Raw genomic sequence first — 16,520 nt, forward strand, 5'->3', positions numbered from 1 at the left:
TAATGAAAAGTGTTATGTCAGAGAAACCAATGCACTTTAATTTAGAAATCATTATTTTCAATGGGAAATTAATGTAGTTCTGTTCAGTAGTAGATCCATGGTTGTCAATGACAATCCAGTTTCTAATATCTTGGCTCAAAACAGAACCAGCAACATGATTATAGAATTTCTGAATTTCGTTCTTTTGCTCCTAGTTCAAGATATTTTCTCATAAGTTCTCAGTAGATTTATCAGAATATCATAATACCTTATAAGACACCCAGAATCAATCCTACAAAAACTCAAAACAATTACATACCTACTTATAATATATTTCCAGTCGACTTAAGTCGTGGGGGTAAGCTAACTTTTCTGACTCCTTTTGGACATTTTAACTAAGATTTACCCATCTATTCAAGAAAGACAGTTGCACAAGCTGTTATCAAACAGTCAAAAACACAAGTATTGCACATGGGATTATGCATTAAAGCTTAACGATACATTGACAGTGTAAAGAATGCCGTTTGATATTTTATAACATAGCCTTTATAACTAAAGCCTTACTTGACAAAATATACGTTATTTACAGTAGATTTACCTCATTTAAATGTGTGTGTGTCCATTTCACAAAACCTGAAGCATTATTTTCAATATTTTATGCTTACGGTATCGTGGTTGTTTTCGCTGGTTGTCATTGACATAAGCAGTAATAGAGTTCGGATTCGGAGGGCGAATGTTAAAATTTTCTCAAAGTGGAAGTTTTGACAACAAAATCCGCCATTACCGCCATGTTTTTGACCACGAGGCCCAGGCCCTTTGCCCCTCAGGTCTTATAGAGCTCAATGGTTTGCCTCCATTTCTCTTCCATTTGACTTGGTGCAAGCAAAATGGTAGTTCAGTATAATGAGCAAATTTGCGCAAATTTAAGGGAGACTGGCAACCGGCAAAAATACTTCATTGCTATCTTACAATTGGTTCATTTGAATTTTTGTTTTATTGTGATTGGTTTGACGGATTTCGACTGATAGCCAACTGAACTAACATAGTCAAGCTCACTGTCTGAATTGAATGTTTGATCGTTTCATAGCAATTTTATAAGCATGATAGAAACTAAACTACAATCAGATGGATTTTATAAAATCTTTACAAATTCATATATTGACATAATGAAGCTGTCAAACTGTGAATTTTTCAAGAGGGTGAAAAATTTATGGATAAATTGTAAATGCTTGGCGAAGACGATCTCGCGAGCGATATTTCAGTCATTGATGTTCAAAAGAAAGCCAACATTGTTTTGAGTTTTATCAGCAGAAATTTACATCAAAATCGTAAAATAAAGGACAAGTGAAGTGTATGCATGAATGTAATATATCAAAGTCAATTTATGCGAGTATGTGATGCGATTTATGTCAATATGGCGTATGGTAAGCAGATTGATGCTTCTAAAATTATTGTTGCCAAAGGGTTTTAGCTATAATTTCTTTGGTGCTTGGGGAATCGTGGCCGTTATATGGCAGCAAAATCCTACATTCCTGCAAATATATTTCAATGGACAAAAATCTGTAGCCATAAGGCGCCATACTATTATTACTTTATCATAAACAAATGTTTGGGGCTTTTCAGTTTATGATCATTGATCATTCAATCATTGGACAGTTATACTACATATTGTTTAAGATTTGAGAAAACTAACATTGATTACATGAGAAGCTGTTTACTATAACCTGATTTTGAGTCTTCTGATCCATGAAGCTTTTATTTTGACAATTTGACTGGAATGGTATTAAACCTAGTATTTCACATACATGAAATGTTGTCCCATGTCACATATTGTCCCCTTTTCAAACTGAACACCTCATGTAGAGATGTAAAGGTGTGTTAATCTATGGCTCATACCATAAAATCCAAAGTTTGCCATAAAATCCAAAGGGCTATTGATGTATGAAAAGCATTTTTTATAGAGTATAAATGTCTTCCTATGTATGCAGATAAACCTTGAAATTTGGCAAAACAGCAAAGTATTTTCATGATCACTATGTAATTTTTCTGATGATCATTATAATTTCTAAACTAAATTATTTCAGATCAAACGAGCTTTGATCATATCAAAGATATTTATCATAACCAGTAAGCATGACACATGAACCAAATATAACATTCATGTAATTATATAATTAAAGACATGTTGGTTACATTCTGTTTGTATTTGCAAATACAATACTAGTGATTGCTATATAGCACATTGCATATACTTACAGATAATAGTCTAGTGAAATGCCTAATAAACATTTATGACATTAAGCTGTCTTAACTGCAAATTTTTACTCTGATAATTTTTGCTTAATCTTTGGCAGAAAAATTTTGAGTTTTTCTCAAAAGTGATTTGCTGACACTGATGTGGAGATGGGTAAAGGTTACAATAAACTTGCATGGTTTGAAGTCTGAGCTTTCTATATCTATGAACTGTCACTTGTAGTACCAAATTTCTAACAACTCGTTACATAGAGGTTTGAATGGGGGTCTCTAGGGGTCTATGCCTGACAACTTGGTAGAAATTTTAAAGACTGTATCTGTTTTGAATAGCATTATTGTGAAATAAATTTTACGTTCCTAGACATGCTAATGAGCCATATATTTGGCATGATAATGAGCCTAAATATTTGGCAAAACATTCAAGTATTGTTCACTTCTTTTTTTTTGAAAAGTAAGCAAAATGATGTTGTATTTACAAAACCGATGCCCACAAAATACATTGCTCTAAAACCTGAAAATGGCATTTTCAAGGTTCTGAAATTCAAAATTTCTCAGGAGAATGCCTCAGACCACCCAGGTGCGGATCGCCCCCGACGTTTTATGACTGATGTTTGAAAAATCCTAGATCCGCCACTGTCCAAACGCAGTTTGAAAGAGATTTGACTGGTCTCCAATCCATGTGGGCTTGGTAGCTGAACAGGTTGAGCGGCGGACTAGTATCCTGAAAGTGCGAGTTCAAAGTTCGTCCAAGTCACATGTTTTCATGTGTATTAAACCGTGTTAGGATTAATATATTATATGTATTCTCTGATGATGGCTTTGGAATAAGGCGAAACATGCCATCCAGTAAACTACTTTTGTGGCGAGAATCTCGTCCATACAGATTTTAAAGATTTGCCCGTGTTCAATCCTGTGGGCTTGGTAGCTCAACAGGTAGAGCGGCAGACTAGTATCCTGAAGGTGCGAGTTCAAATCTCGTCCAAGTCACATGTTTTCATGTTCATATTAAAACTGTGTTAGGATTAATATATTATATGTATTCTCTGATGATGGCTTTGGAATAAAGTCGAAACACGGTGCCATCCAGTAAACTACTATATAGTGGCGAGATCTCTCGTCCATACATGTTTAAAATTTGACTCGTCTCCAATCCCTGTGGGCTTGGTAGCTCAACAGGTAAGCAGCCACCAGTATCCGAAGGTTCAGTTCAAATCTCGTCAAGTCACATGTTTTCATGTGCATATTACTTTAAATTACTTTATTTTAGAAATTACTTTAAGTAACCTTTTGTGATGTTCTGAGTGCAACTGCATCAAATTCTTGTAAAGTTGTAGCACATTTTGATTTTGTTGTATTGATATATGATTGGGCAAAATGCAAATAATCATCAAAACACTTATGCTTCCAATGGTGTTTATAATTCATTTGTAGTTTTAATACTTCTACCTTTCTTTTTCACTTTGTTTTGTTTTCCTATATTTGCAATAAAGTGCACTATAATTTGAATGATTAACACAGTTTTCACCTCAATAATAAATTTCATAAGCAGTTGGTAGTGCATTTTGTTCTCTGAGTATCCACATCTGGTGTTTTGTTCATATAAGAATGATGAAGTGCAAGTAGATATGTCATAGCAAGGCAATAAAATAAAATGAATATACATACCTATACTGTACTTTTATGCTAGAAGCTTCAAAGCTTTTAGAAATTTGAAAGTTATTGTATTATATTACCTCTATATCATCAATCTCATGATAAGAAATAAAAAGCAAAAATTTGTAGAAAAGCTTTGAAAGTGAAAAACTTTTCTTTAAAAAGCAGCAATAATGCATATGATAAATCTCCATTCTGTACTCTAATAGGTAAATAAGCTCAAATTTTCTTAAAAAATATAAGAAATATATAAGAAATATACAGTACAGTAACTTTAAAGGTTTCATCACTGAATCTTTAATGCTTCAGTATAGTGCATTAGATATTAGTAACATTCAAACAACACTCAACTAAAATATTTTGGTAAAGATATGACATGATTTAAACATTAAGTTGCATAAAACCCAATGGCATACAGTTTGAAGCTTCACATCTGCATCGAGTCATCATCAATCTCAGTACAAATGTTTACATTGACACAAACTTTATGGCCTTCCCATTTTATATGTTTGTGAATTGACAATTCATTAAGCATCAAAACACACAACCTTGCCATCTTTCTTTGGATCTTGAACTTTAACTTCAAAGCATTCAAGGCATCCTTAGTGAATCCATTGTCTCCATCCATAGAATTTGACCGATCAAATTAAATAACTCTGGATAGGGCAGACAATAAATCAATTATCTTTACAGCATTATCATTTTTAAGACTCTGCCTGGTCAATAATATCTTCCAGTCATCTTTACTCCTTGATCTTCCCTGTTGTCAGCAAATAGAACATAACAAGCTCTGCTCCAAATCATGGGTACCGTTGGGGCTGATCATTTCTTTTGATACTTACTGCAGAGCAAAATGTGTGCAGGGTCTTTTGCTTTAGGAAACTATTTTGCAAATAAATGGGTAAATTTACGATTTCATGCATTAACAAATGACAGAAAAGTATGCAGAATTTTATAAACAAAAACAGGAAAACATCAGTATATTTGGCGTTCAAGTCAGTCTTAAAAATACGATCTTTAATATGTATTTTATGGCTTTTCAAGTGCATGTATAATTGCTTTCAATCGTTGACGGACTAACAAAACAAACAACTACCTCACCTGTGAGAAGCGATATGCTCCTTTTGTGGAAACTACGACATCCAACAATTGAACGATTGAAGTGTTGGCATTATAAAGAAATGCCAAAAAAATCGTCACAGAATATGGAACTAACGTTATCCATATTCTGTGATATCGTGTTGTTTTTGAAAAATTCTTTATAATTTACTATAGACACCAGGAGGTCGAGAATATTATTTTCTGCAAAGCGATCATTTCAGCGGAAATACGTCCTTTGGCCGCCATTTTTTGCATCCTCGCCCAGTAAAGTTAGCCGCTCTAGTTATTATAGAACTCAATGGTCATTTCTAGATATCAATTTTCTTATTCGTCAACGTTCAATCAATAATAAAAAAATATTTATTGTAAATTTTATTATAGCAAATGAACGTGACGCCAAGATTGTAAATCATATGCAAATTTTCGTCGTGGTATAGTGAACTATCTATCTCGACCTTATTTAAACCTGAACATTTTACGAAGATGGTTCGAAGTTCTCTGCAATCTCTCACCAGTTTAAAAAGCAAAGAAAAGTAGGATCTTTAACCAAGATCCAGGGAATGAATTGAAGTTAAAGATGTACGCCCTTTTTAAGCAGGTATTTTACGATTCATAAAGATATTGTATCCGGTTTTTACATAAAGCTTGAACATTAGTTGTTGTATCTCCTAACTACAACTCTTTTAAATGGTGACTTTAAATTTTAAGCACAATATGCATCATTGCATTTGAATCACATTTTGCAAAGGCACAGTGAATTTTTTCAATTATAACTGTTCACAGTCCACCATACAATACAATCAAAGTTAAAAATAAGACGAACCCAAATAACAATATACATTTCCAGGGTTCTTTAGGCAATGTAATACACCAAAGCCTGGGACTTTGGACTTTGTTGGAAAGGCAAAATGGAATGCATGGAACGATTTGGGTGATTTATCACAGTGAATATTTAGTTTAAGAAAGGCTGCACTATCTTATAATGAACATTCAATATGTATCTAGTTTCAAACATCACCAAAGGACTGTATCTTTCAACAATTTTATTGAACACTCTCACAAGTCTTACTAAAATCTATCGTCATCAAATTATTTACAGTAAAAAGTTGTTTTGTGCAAAGTTGACAGCACACCGTTAATTAAGAACTGAGTGTGTGGGTCTTCTGGAAATTATGAGTACCTATCGGAACATACAGCTAAAATATCTGCATGTAAATCTGTGCTTTCAATGGTTTTAATATACATAGTTTCTCTCAAGCCATGCAATCTGAATTATATCCCCTATTTGTATTTACGAAGAATTCCTTAACATTTAGGAGAGTAAAATCTTGTACTTAACATTCTTAGTATTGGTGATGCTGGAAAAAAATGCAAATGTACCATTGATTCTCTATCAAATACCTATGTACTTTGAAAAAACTTCTATTGCATGTAATGAATACTTTTAAATTGAACTTTTCTTTTAGGTAGATGCACAAAACAGTATATAGCACTTGTGGAATCTTTACTAGGTGATTTTGAATTTTGCTGTGTATTATAAACACAAAGCTTTTCTGCAAAATATTCTGTATGAACATCATTTCCTGTTGTGTACATGTCCTTCTCAACATTGAACTATAGAACAGATTTTTGACTAACAATGTTTTAACATTACAGGATTAAGTTTGTTATATGTCTACAGTTTTTTTTTGTTTTTTAACCTGTCTTAGTTAACTTTAAGAAGCCTTGCTTGACAGAACATACGTTATTTTACAGTAGATTTACCTCATTTAAATGTGTGTCTGTTCACAAAACCTGAAGCATTATTTTCAATATTTTATGCTTACGGTATCGTGGTTGTTTTAGCTGGTTGTCATTGACGCCAAGCATTAATAGAGTTCAGTTCGGGAGGGCGAATGTTAAAAATTTTTCTCAAAGTGGAAGTTTGACAACCAAAGTCCGCCATTACCGCCATGTTTTTGACCACGAGGCCCAGGCCTTGCCCTCAGGTCTTATAGAGCTCAATGGTTTGCACTCCATTTCTCTTCCATTTGACTTGGTGCAAGCAAAATGGTAGTTCAATATAATGAGCAAATTTGCGCAAATTTAAGGGAGACTGGCAACCGGCAAATACTTCATTGCTATCTTACAATTGGTTCATTTGAATTTTTGTTTTATGTGATTGGTTTGACGGATTTCGACTGATAGCCAACTGAACTAACATGGTCAAGCTCACTGTCTGAATTGAATGTTTGATCGTTTCATAGCAATTTATAAGCATGATAGAAACTAAACTACAATCAGATGGATTTTATGATCTTTACAAATTCATATATTGACATGAATGAAGCTGTCAAACTGTGAATTTTTTCAAGAGGGTGAAAAATTTATGGATAAATTGTAAATGCTTAGCGAAGACGATCTCGCGAGCGATATTTCAGTCATTGATGTTCAAAAGCCAACATTGTTTTGAGTTTTATCAGCAGAATTTACATCAAAATCGTAAGTAAAGGACAAGTGAAGTGTATGCATGAATGTAATATATCAAAGTCAATTTATGCGAGTATGTGATGCGATTTATGTCAATATGGCGTATGGTAAGCAGATTGATGCTTCTAAAATTGTTGTTGCCAAAGGAGTTTTAGCTATAATTTCTTTAGTGCTTGGGGAATCGTGGCCGTTATATGGCAGCAAAATCCTACATTCCTGCAAATATATTTCAATGGACAAAAAATCTGTAGCCATAAGGCGCCATACTATTATTTACTTTATCATAAGCAAATGTTTGGGGCTTTTCAGTTTATGATCATTGATCATTCAATCATTGGACAGTTATACTACATATTGTTTAAGATTTGAGAAAACTAACATTGATTACATGAGAAGCTGTTTACTATAACCTGTGATTTTGAGTCTTCTGATCCATGAAGCTTTTTATTTTGACAATTTGACTGGAATGGTATTAAACCTGAGTATTTCACATACATGAAATGTTGTCCCATGTCACATATTGTCCCCTTTTCAAACTGAACACCTCATGTAGAGATGTAAAGGTGTGTTAATCTATGGCTCATACCATAAAATCCAAAGTTTGCCATAAAATCCAAAGGGCTATTGATGTATGAAAAGCATTTTTTATAGAGTAAAAATGTCTTCCTATGTATGCAGATAAACCTTGAAATTTGGCAAAACAGCAAAGTATTTTCATGATCACTATGTAATTTTTCTGATGATCATTATAATTTCTAAACTAAATTATTTCAGATCAAACGAGCTTTGATCATATCAAAAGATATTTATCATAACCAGTAAGCATGACACATGAACCAAATATAACATTCATGTAATTATATAATTAAAGACATGTTGGTTACATTCTGTTTGTATTTGCAAATACAATGCTACTAGTGATTGCTATATAGCACACCTTGCATATACTTACAGAAGATAATAGTCTAGTGAAATGCCTAATAAACATTTATGACATTAAGCTGTCTTAACTGCAAATTTTTACTCTGATAATTTTTGCTTAATCTTTGGCAGAAAAATTTTGAGTTTTTTCTCAAAAAGTGAATTTGCTGACACTGATGTGGAGATGGGTAAAGGGTTACAATAAACTTGCATGGTTTGAAGTCTGAGCTTTTCTATATCTATGAACTGTCACTTGTAGTACCAAATTTCTAACTTAACTCGTTACATAGAGGTTTGAATGGGGGTCTCTAGGGGGGTCTATGCCTGACAACTTGGTAGAAATTTTTAAAGACTGTATCTGTTTTTGAATAGCATTATTGTGAAATAAATTTTACGTTCCTAGACATGCTAATGAGCCATATATTTGGCATGATAATGAGCCTAAATATTTGGCAAAACATTCAAGTATTGTTCACTTCTTTTTTTTTTTGAAAAAAAAGTAAGCAAAATGTGTTGTATTTACGCAAAACCGATGCCCACAAAATACATTTTGTATTGCTCTAAAACGCTGAAAATGGCATTTTCAAGGTTCTGAAATTCAAAATTTCTCAGGGGAGAATGCCTCAGACCACCCCAGGTGCGGATCGCCCCCGACGTTTTATGACTGATGTTTGAAAATCCTAGATCCGCCACTGTCCAAACGCAGTTTGAAAGAGATTGACTGGTCTCCAATCCATGTGGGCTTGGTAGCTGAACAGGTTGAGCGGCGGACTAGTATCCTGAAGGTGCGAGTTCAAAGTTCGTCCAAGTCACATGTTTTTCATGTGCATATTAAAACCGTGTTAGGATTAATATATTATATGTATTCTCTGATGATGGCTTTGGAATAAAGGCGAAACACGGTGCCATCCAGTAAACTACTTTTGTGGCGAGAATCTCTCGTCCATACGCAGTTTAAAGATTTGACCGTGTTCAATCCCTGTGGGCTTGGTAGCTCAACAGGTAGAGCGGCAGACTAGTATCCTGAAGGTGCGAGTTCAAATCGTCCAAGTCACATGTTTTTCATTCATATTAAAACTGTGTTAGGATTAATATATTACATGTATTCTCTGATGATGGCTTTGGAATAAAGTCGAAACACGGTGCCATCCAGTAAACTACTATATAGTGGCGAGAATCTCTCGTCCATACGCAGTTTTAAGAAATTTGACTCGTCTCCAATCCCTGTGGGCTTGGTAGCTCAACAGGTAGAGCGGCACACCAGTATCCGAAGGTGCGAGTTCAAATCTCGTCCAAGTCACATGTTTTTCATGTGCATATTACTTTAAATTACTTTAAATTACTAGAAATTACTTTAAGTAACCTTTTTGTGATGTTCTGAAGTGCAACTGCATCAAATACTTGTAAAGTTGTAGCACATTTTGATTTTGTTGTATTGATATATGAATTGGGCAAAATGCAAATAATCATCAAAACACTTATGCTTCCAATGGTGTTTATAATTCATTTGTAGTTTTAATACTTCTACCTTTCTTCTTCACTTTGTTTTGTTTTTCCTATATTTGCAATAAAAGTGCACTATAATTTGAATTATTAACACAGTTTTCACCTCAATAATAAATTTCATAAGCAGTTGGTAGTGCATTTTGTTCTCTGAGTATCCACATCTGGTGTTTTGTTCATATAAGAATGATGAAGTGCAAGTAGATATGTCATAGCAAGGCAATAAAACCAAATGAATTACATACCTATACTGTACTTTTATGCTAGAAGCTTCAAAGCTTTTTAGAAATTTGAAAGTTATTGTATTATATTACCTCTATATCATCAATCTCATGATAAGAAATAAGAAGCAAAAAATTTGTAGAAAAGCTTTGAAAAGTGAAAAACTTTTCTTTAAAAAAGCAGCAATAATGCATATGATAAATCTCCATTCTGTACTCTAATAGGTAAATAAGCTCAAATTTTTCTTAAAGAAATATAAGAAATATATAAGAAATATAGTACAGTAACTTTAAAGGTTTCATCACTGAATCTTTAATGCTTCAGTATAGTGCATTAGATATTAGTAACATTCAAACAACACTCAACTAAAATATTTTGGTAAAGATATGACATGATTTAAACATTAAGTTGCATAAAACCCAATGGCTTATACAGTTTGAAGCTTCACATCTGCATCGAGTCATCATCAATCTCAGTACAAATGTTTACATTGACACAAACTTTATGGCCTTCCCATTTTATATGTTTGTGAATTGACAATTCATTAAGCATCAAAACACACACAACCTTGCCATCTTTCTTTGGATCATGAACTTTAACTTCAAAGCATTCAAGGCATCCTTAGTGAATCCATTGTCTCCATCCATAGAATTTGACCACGATCAAATTAAATAACTCTGGATAGGGCAGACAATAAATCAATTATCTTTACAGCATTATCATTTTTTAAGACTCTGCCTGGTCAATAATATCTTCCAGTCATCTTTACTCCTTGATCTTCCCTGCATGTTGTCAGCAAATAGAACATAACAAGCTCTGCTCCAAATCATGGGTACCATTGGGGCTGATCATTTCTTTTTGATACTTACTCACAGAGCAAAATGTGTGCAGGGTCTTTTTTGCTTTAGGAAACTATTTTGCAAATAAATGGGTAAATTTACGATTTCATGCATTAACAAATGACAGAAAAGTATGCAGAATTTTATAAACAAAAACAGGAAAACATCAGTATATTTGGCGTTCAAGTCAGTCTTAAAAAATACGATCTTTAATATGTATTTTATGGCTTTTCAAGTGCATGTATAATTGCTTTTCAATCGTTGACGGACTAACAAAACAAACAACTACCTCACCTGTGAGAAGCGATATGCTCCTTTTTGTGGAAACTACGACATCCAACAATTGAACGATTGAAGTGTTGGCATTATAAAAGAAATGCCAAAAAAGAATCGTCACAGAATATGGAACTAACGTTATCCATATTCTGTGATATCGTGTTGTTTTTTTGAAAAATTCTTTATAATTTACTATAGACACCAGGGGGAGGTCGAGAATATTATTTTTCTGCAAAGCGATCATTTCAGCGGAAATACGTCCTTTGGCCGCCATTTTTTTGGCATCCTCGCCCCAGTAAAGTTAGCCGCTCTAGTTATTATAGAACTCAATGGTCATTTCTAGATATCAATTTTCTTATTCGTCAACGTTCAATCAATAATAAAAATATTTATTGTAAATTTTATTATAGCAAATGAACGTGACGCCAAGAGTTTGTAAATCATATGCAAATTTTCGTCGTGGTATAGTGAACTATCTATCTCGACCTTATTTAAACCTGAACATTTTTACGAAGATGGTTCGAAGTTCTCTGCAATCTCTCACCAGTTTAAAGAAGCAAAAGAAAAGTAGGATCTTTAACTCAAGATCCAGGGAATGAATTGAAGTTAAAGATGTACGCCCTTTTTAAGCAGGTATTTTACGATTCATAAAGATATTGTATCCGGTTTTTACATAAAGCTTGAACATTAGTTGTTGTATCTCCTAACTACAAACTCTTCAATTAAATGGTGACTTTAAATTTTTAAGCACAATGTGCATCATTGCATTTGAATCACATTTTTGCAAAGGCACAGTGAATTTTTTTCAATTATAACTGTTCACAGTCCCACCATACAATACAATCAAAGTTAAAAATAAGACGAACCAAATAACAATATACATTTCCAGGGTTCTTTAGGCAAATGTAATACACCAAAGCCTGGGACTTTGGACTTTGTTGGAAAGGCAAAATGGAATGCATGGAACGATTTGGGTGATTTATCACAGGTGAATATTTAGTTTAAGAAAGGCTGCACTTATCTTATAATGAACATTCAATATGTATCTAGTTTCAAACATCACCAAAGGACTGTATCTTTCAACAATTTTATTGAACACTCTCACAAGTCTTACTAAAATCTATCGTCATCAAATTATTTACAGTAAAAAGTTGTTTTGTGCAAAGTTGACAGCACACCGTTAATTAAGAACTGAGTGTGTGGGTCTTCTGGAAATTATGAGTACCTATCGGAACATACAGCTAAAATATCTGCATGTAAATCTGTGCTTTTCAATGGTTTTAATATACATAGTTTCTCTCAAGCCATGCAATCTGAATTATATCCCTATTTGTATTTACGAAGAATTCCTTAACATTTAGGAGGTAAAATCTTGTACTTAACATTCTTAGTATTGGTGATGCAGGAAAAAATGCAAATGTACCATTGATTCTCTATCAAATACCTATGTACTTTTGAAAAAAACTTCTATTGCATGTAATGAATACTTTTAAATTGAACTTTTCTTTTAGGTAGATGCACAAAAACAGTATATAGCACTTGTGGAATCTTTACTAGGTGATTTTGAATTTTGCTGTGTATTATAAACACAAAGCTTTTCTGCAAAATATTCTGTATGAACATCATTTCCCTGTTGTGTACATGTCCTTCTCAACATTGAACTATAGAACAGATTTTTTGACTAACAATATTTTTAACATTACAGGAGTAAGTTTGTTATATGTCTACAGTTTTTTTTTGTTTTTTTTTAAACCTGTCTTAGTTAACTTTAATCGCGATTTTGATTAAAAAAAAGAAAAAATTAAAATTTAATTAAAATTATAAACTACAACATACAAATATAAATGTCAAAAACTAAATCAAAGATAACTAACATCAATGTTTAAAATATCCATGATAAAGGGACAGTCAAGTGTAAAGACAACTTTCCCAATAACCTAGGTCAATATTTAAAGTATGTTCGCGAGTTGAGGCAGATTGACTTCCTCGTATCGCAGTAATTGCTGACCTAATCAGTGCGAAAGACAGTTTACAACGCATCCACGCTAGCCTGATGCCATATTGCAGCTTTCTCTTTTGTGCCAGCAGATCAGCTAGCCGCTTATAAGCAATTGCCGTCTCTTTCCCCATACCACCTGATGTTGAAAAAACCAGTGGTGTAAAAGCAGCATATTCAATCTCTCTTACTCGATCACCATATTCCCTTTATATGTCTACAGTTATTAAAGTTAAATATTGTTAAAAAGGTTTGACATGCAAGTGAAACACCTAGTCATTCATTAAGGAGATGAAACATCTTTGAACTCAATCTCTTACACTTTTGGGCTGTTTAGTCCAAAACAGTTATTGCAAATTTATTCAATATTTCTTAAATGTAACTTCAGGACAAAAATCCAAGACCAACAGCCAACCCAACAAAGACATTAATACATCAAATGAGTTTGAAAATATTCTTGTCTCTACTGATGGCGGTTTGAGGACAATCACAATGAACAGGCCTGATAAATACAATGCTTTGACCCCAAAGGTTTGTTGTTAACTACTAGAAAATCATGCTCCAACAATAGACCACCTCTTCTAACCATAACCAGCCATTTATTCAATGGTTTATCTCTAACAATTACCAGTCATACCCATTCAATAGACTACCTCTTCTAACCATGACCAGCCATTTATTCAAAGGTTTATCAAGATTTTCTTCGACATTTCCACCAGCTGCTGGTTCAGTTCATTAAAAGTTCCGTTTATTCAAAACCTTTTGAAATATGCAACAAAGGACAAATACTCTGCAACAAGGGGCCGCATCTCTCAAGAAGCCGCAAGTCTCTCATCAATTTTCATTCAATTGCTTCAAGATAGTACAATCATTGCGATTATTTAAGCCTCAATAAATAGATTTATGGAGTAATAATATGTACTTTAAAAGAAGAAATTCTCGTTGTAGTTTTGTCAACGCCACTAACGAAGAATAATGTTTACGAAGCTGAAAGCCACATGTTGTATGTACTTTGCTCATTATCACTTATTAACGGAAAGCTAAGCTGTTATGAATAGCGCAACTTACAAGATGCTTTATAATAACGAGAAAAATATAAATTTTGGAACCGAAACTGAATGTGATCTTGAGAAACGTGTGAAGATGTTTATAGATAGTCACAAAGATTTCATGCGGTTTTCATGGCTTAGAACATAATCTAAAACCGCTTGCTGTTCGCACACCTTTACCTTTTTTAATAGAATGTTGAGCAGTAAAAGAAAATTTATGGTTTACTGATTGAGAAAGAAGATCTGTAAGGCTACTAATAACTTGCGATTTCTCTTGCATAAAAAGGAATGAACAACTATAATTTTAAAAGTATAGTTTTTCACAGACGGTTTTATTGTGAAATATTCTGTCTAATGCGAAAAGTTGTCCATCTACAACAAAATTCGCGGTAAAAGAGATTAACCACATATCAATGCTTTATAAAAAGTCAACTAGGGAGATTAGAGAAAGCTGTTAAGGCGTGGCACGGATCGAAAATTTAAGATTTTTTTTATGAATTTAAACTAGTGTAATGTGTATGAATGAATTTGATTGGTTTTGCAATAAAATTTAAGTTGACGTTGCATAATTTATTATTCCGTTTTCCTTTCAATATGCTTTTGAATATTGAGCGTCAATTTTTTACATATGTAAAAACCATGCTTTCTCTAGTAATTATATGCTGGCTAGGGGCTTGTTGCATTGAAGGTTACGATTCTGTTCTCGTAAAGTGTGTCGTGAAAAGCGACACACGGCTTTGGCTGAAAAACGTGAAAAGTATATTTTGAATGTGAGATATATTGACGTCGGACATTTCTCGCTTTGCTTCCTTTGCAACATTACTCCTTTTACATTTAGGCAAGGTCAAAATTCGTTCGTTGAAATTTGGTGAAGAAGCCATTATCAATGAAATTGAAAGCGATGTGGTAAGTTTATGTTCTGTTTCTATGTCTTTAGATGATTCTTGGCTCGATATTTTTCTTCAATCATATTTAGCAGATATAATCACTAACAACTTGATTTTCACGTTTGCTAGCGTCAGGAATACTCTAAAGAGATATTGTGATAAAAGTCATCTCTTAAAAATCTATTGTATTTAATGATTGGTACTTAGGTGTGTGAAATGTAATCTTTGGAGTTATGTGCATAAACTATAGTTTTTGAGTGTGAGGTACATGAAATATAGTGTTTTCCAGCTAATTGTGTGAATTATAGTGTTTATGAGTTAGATGCAAGAAGTATAGTGTTAGTGAGTTAGGTGGATTCATTATAATATTTGTGATTTAGGGGCATAGACTATAACAGTCAGAAGTTATTTTCATGAACTCTAGTCTTATGGTGTTAAGTGCAGGAACTATAGTCTTTGGGAGTCAATGTAATATAATATGAAAGAAATGCATGAGATTTCATGACAAATTAAACTTGCTGATGCATTGTAACTTTGCATATCATTATTTCATATTTTCTCACATTGTAGATCCCACATGGATGGAGTTGTGAAAGTCCCTTTACCACCTCTCTCATTCACTTCAATTACTGTTACTAGTTTTTCATTGCTCATGTGTCATGGTGATTCATGGCCAAGAATGTTTATTTGTAGTTTGGATTCTTTGTGGATGTCAGTTGTTCGTTTTAGTTTCCTTTACTTCCATACTTCCCTCTTTACCCACACCCCTTAATATAATAGAGTACTTTGTTAACCCCCTAGTGGCTCGTCAGTACAACATTACGTAATTTTTATTTCAGTTGACGTATTCGTCGTGTTTTTTTAAAGGGAACTTTTCAAAGGAAGTTTGTGGAGTGGGGTCATCCTCCAGTTGGATGTTGCTCTCTAACTTTACCTCATTTATGCCATGTTATGTATTTGAGTTGTATACACGCCTATTGATCACTTTATATAAACATTAAATTGTTTTCTTTTCTTAAACCTAGAGGATGTGTTATGGTTTTAGGTGTTAACTGTGACATTGGAAAGTAATTAAAACTACGAATAGCTTCATCTAAGTTCCCCAAAATGGTTTACTACCTATCCCTACCCCCTGTCTTTAAAAGGTGTTTGTGAAAACAGAAGGAGAGGAGGTTGGCGGAGCTTAGAAAATAGATGGAGAGCGACTAGACACGGGACCTTTGAAAATGCAATAAATTTCTATTGTTATTCATGGACGTTCGCGTCGCAGATGATGAAAACATTTACAGTTTCGAATTTTTAAAAAATCCATGTCAGCAAATAGTAAAGCAGCATATTTAATATTGTAGTTCCTGCGAGACAGAAAGACGTT

At 33.4% G+C, this 16,520-nt stretch overlaps 1 protein-coding gene and 1 long non-coding RNA gene across 2 annotated transcripts; both read left to right on the top strand.

Annotated features, from left to right (window-relative positions):
• Positions 1 to 11,768: 11,768 nt before the first annotated feature.
• Positions 11,769 to 14,178, top strand: LOC124449201 (acyl-CoA-binding protein homolog 1-like). Its single transcript, XM_047000144.1, has 5 exons — positions 11,769 to 11,849; positions 12,106 to 12,204; positions 12,728 to 12,773; positions 13,601 to 13,743; positions 14,161 to 14,178. The coding sequence occupies exons 1-5, from the start codon at positions 11,829 to 11,831 to the stop codon at positions 14,176 to 14,178; spliced, it is 327 nt and encodes a 108-aa protein (XP_046856100.1). The 5' UTR covers positions 11,769 to 11,828.
• A 789-nt stretch (positions 14,179 to 14,967) lies between these two features.
• On the top strand, positions 14,968 to 15,867 carry LOC124449780. Its single transcript, XR_006949592.1, has 3 exons — positions 14,968 to 15,031; positions 15,100 to 15,167; positions 15,719 to 15,867. It is a non-coding gene; the product is annotated as an uncharacterized LOC124449780 (long non-coding RNA).
• Positions 15,868 to 16,520: the final 653 nt, after the last annotated feature.

This window comes from Xenia sp. Carnegie-2017, unplaced genomic scaffold, assembly GCF_021976095.1.
Source record: "Xenia sp. Carnegie-2017 unplaced genomic scaffold, XeniaSp_v1 HiC_scaffold_23, whole genome shotgun sequence".
Classification (NCBI taxonomy): domain Eukaryota; kingdom Metazoa; phylum Cnidaria; class Anthozoa; order Malacalcyonacea; family Xeniidae; genus Xenia; species Xenia sp. Carnegie-2017.

What these genes read in the sequence shown, in the direction of transcription:
- LOC124449201 (XM_047000144.1), top strand. Translation starts at nt 11,829, where the DNA reads ATGTACGCCCTTTTTAAGCAG. An exon ending in TGTACGCCCTTTTTAAGCAG is followed by an intron (nt 11,850 to 12,105) that starts GTATTTTACGAT and finishes ATACATTTCCAG; the next exon opens with GGTTCTTTAGGCAAATGTAA. An exon ending in ATTTGGGTGATTTATCACAG is followed by an intron (nt 12,205 to 12,727) that starts GTGAATATTTAG and finishes CTTTTCTTTTAG; the next exon opens with GTAGATGCACAAAAACAGTA.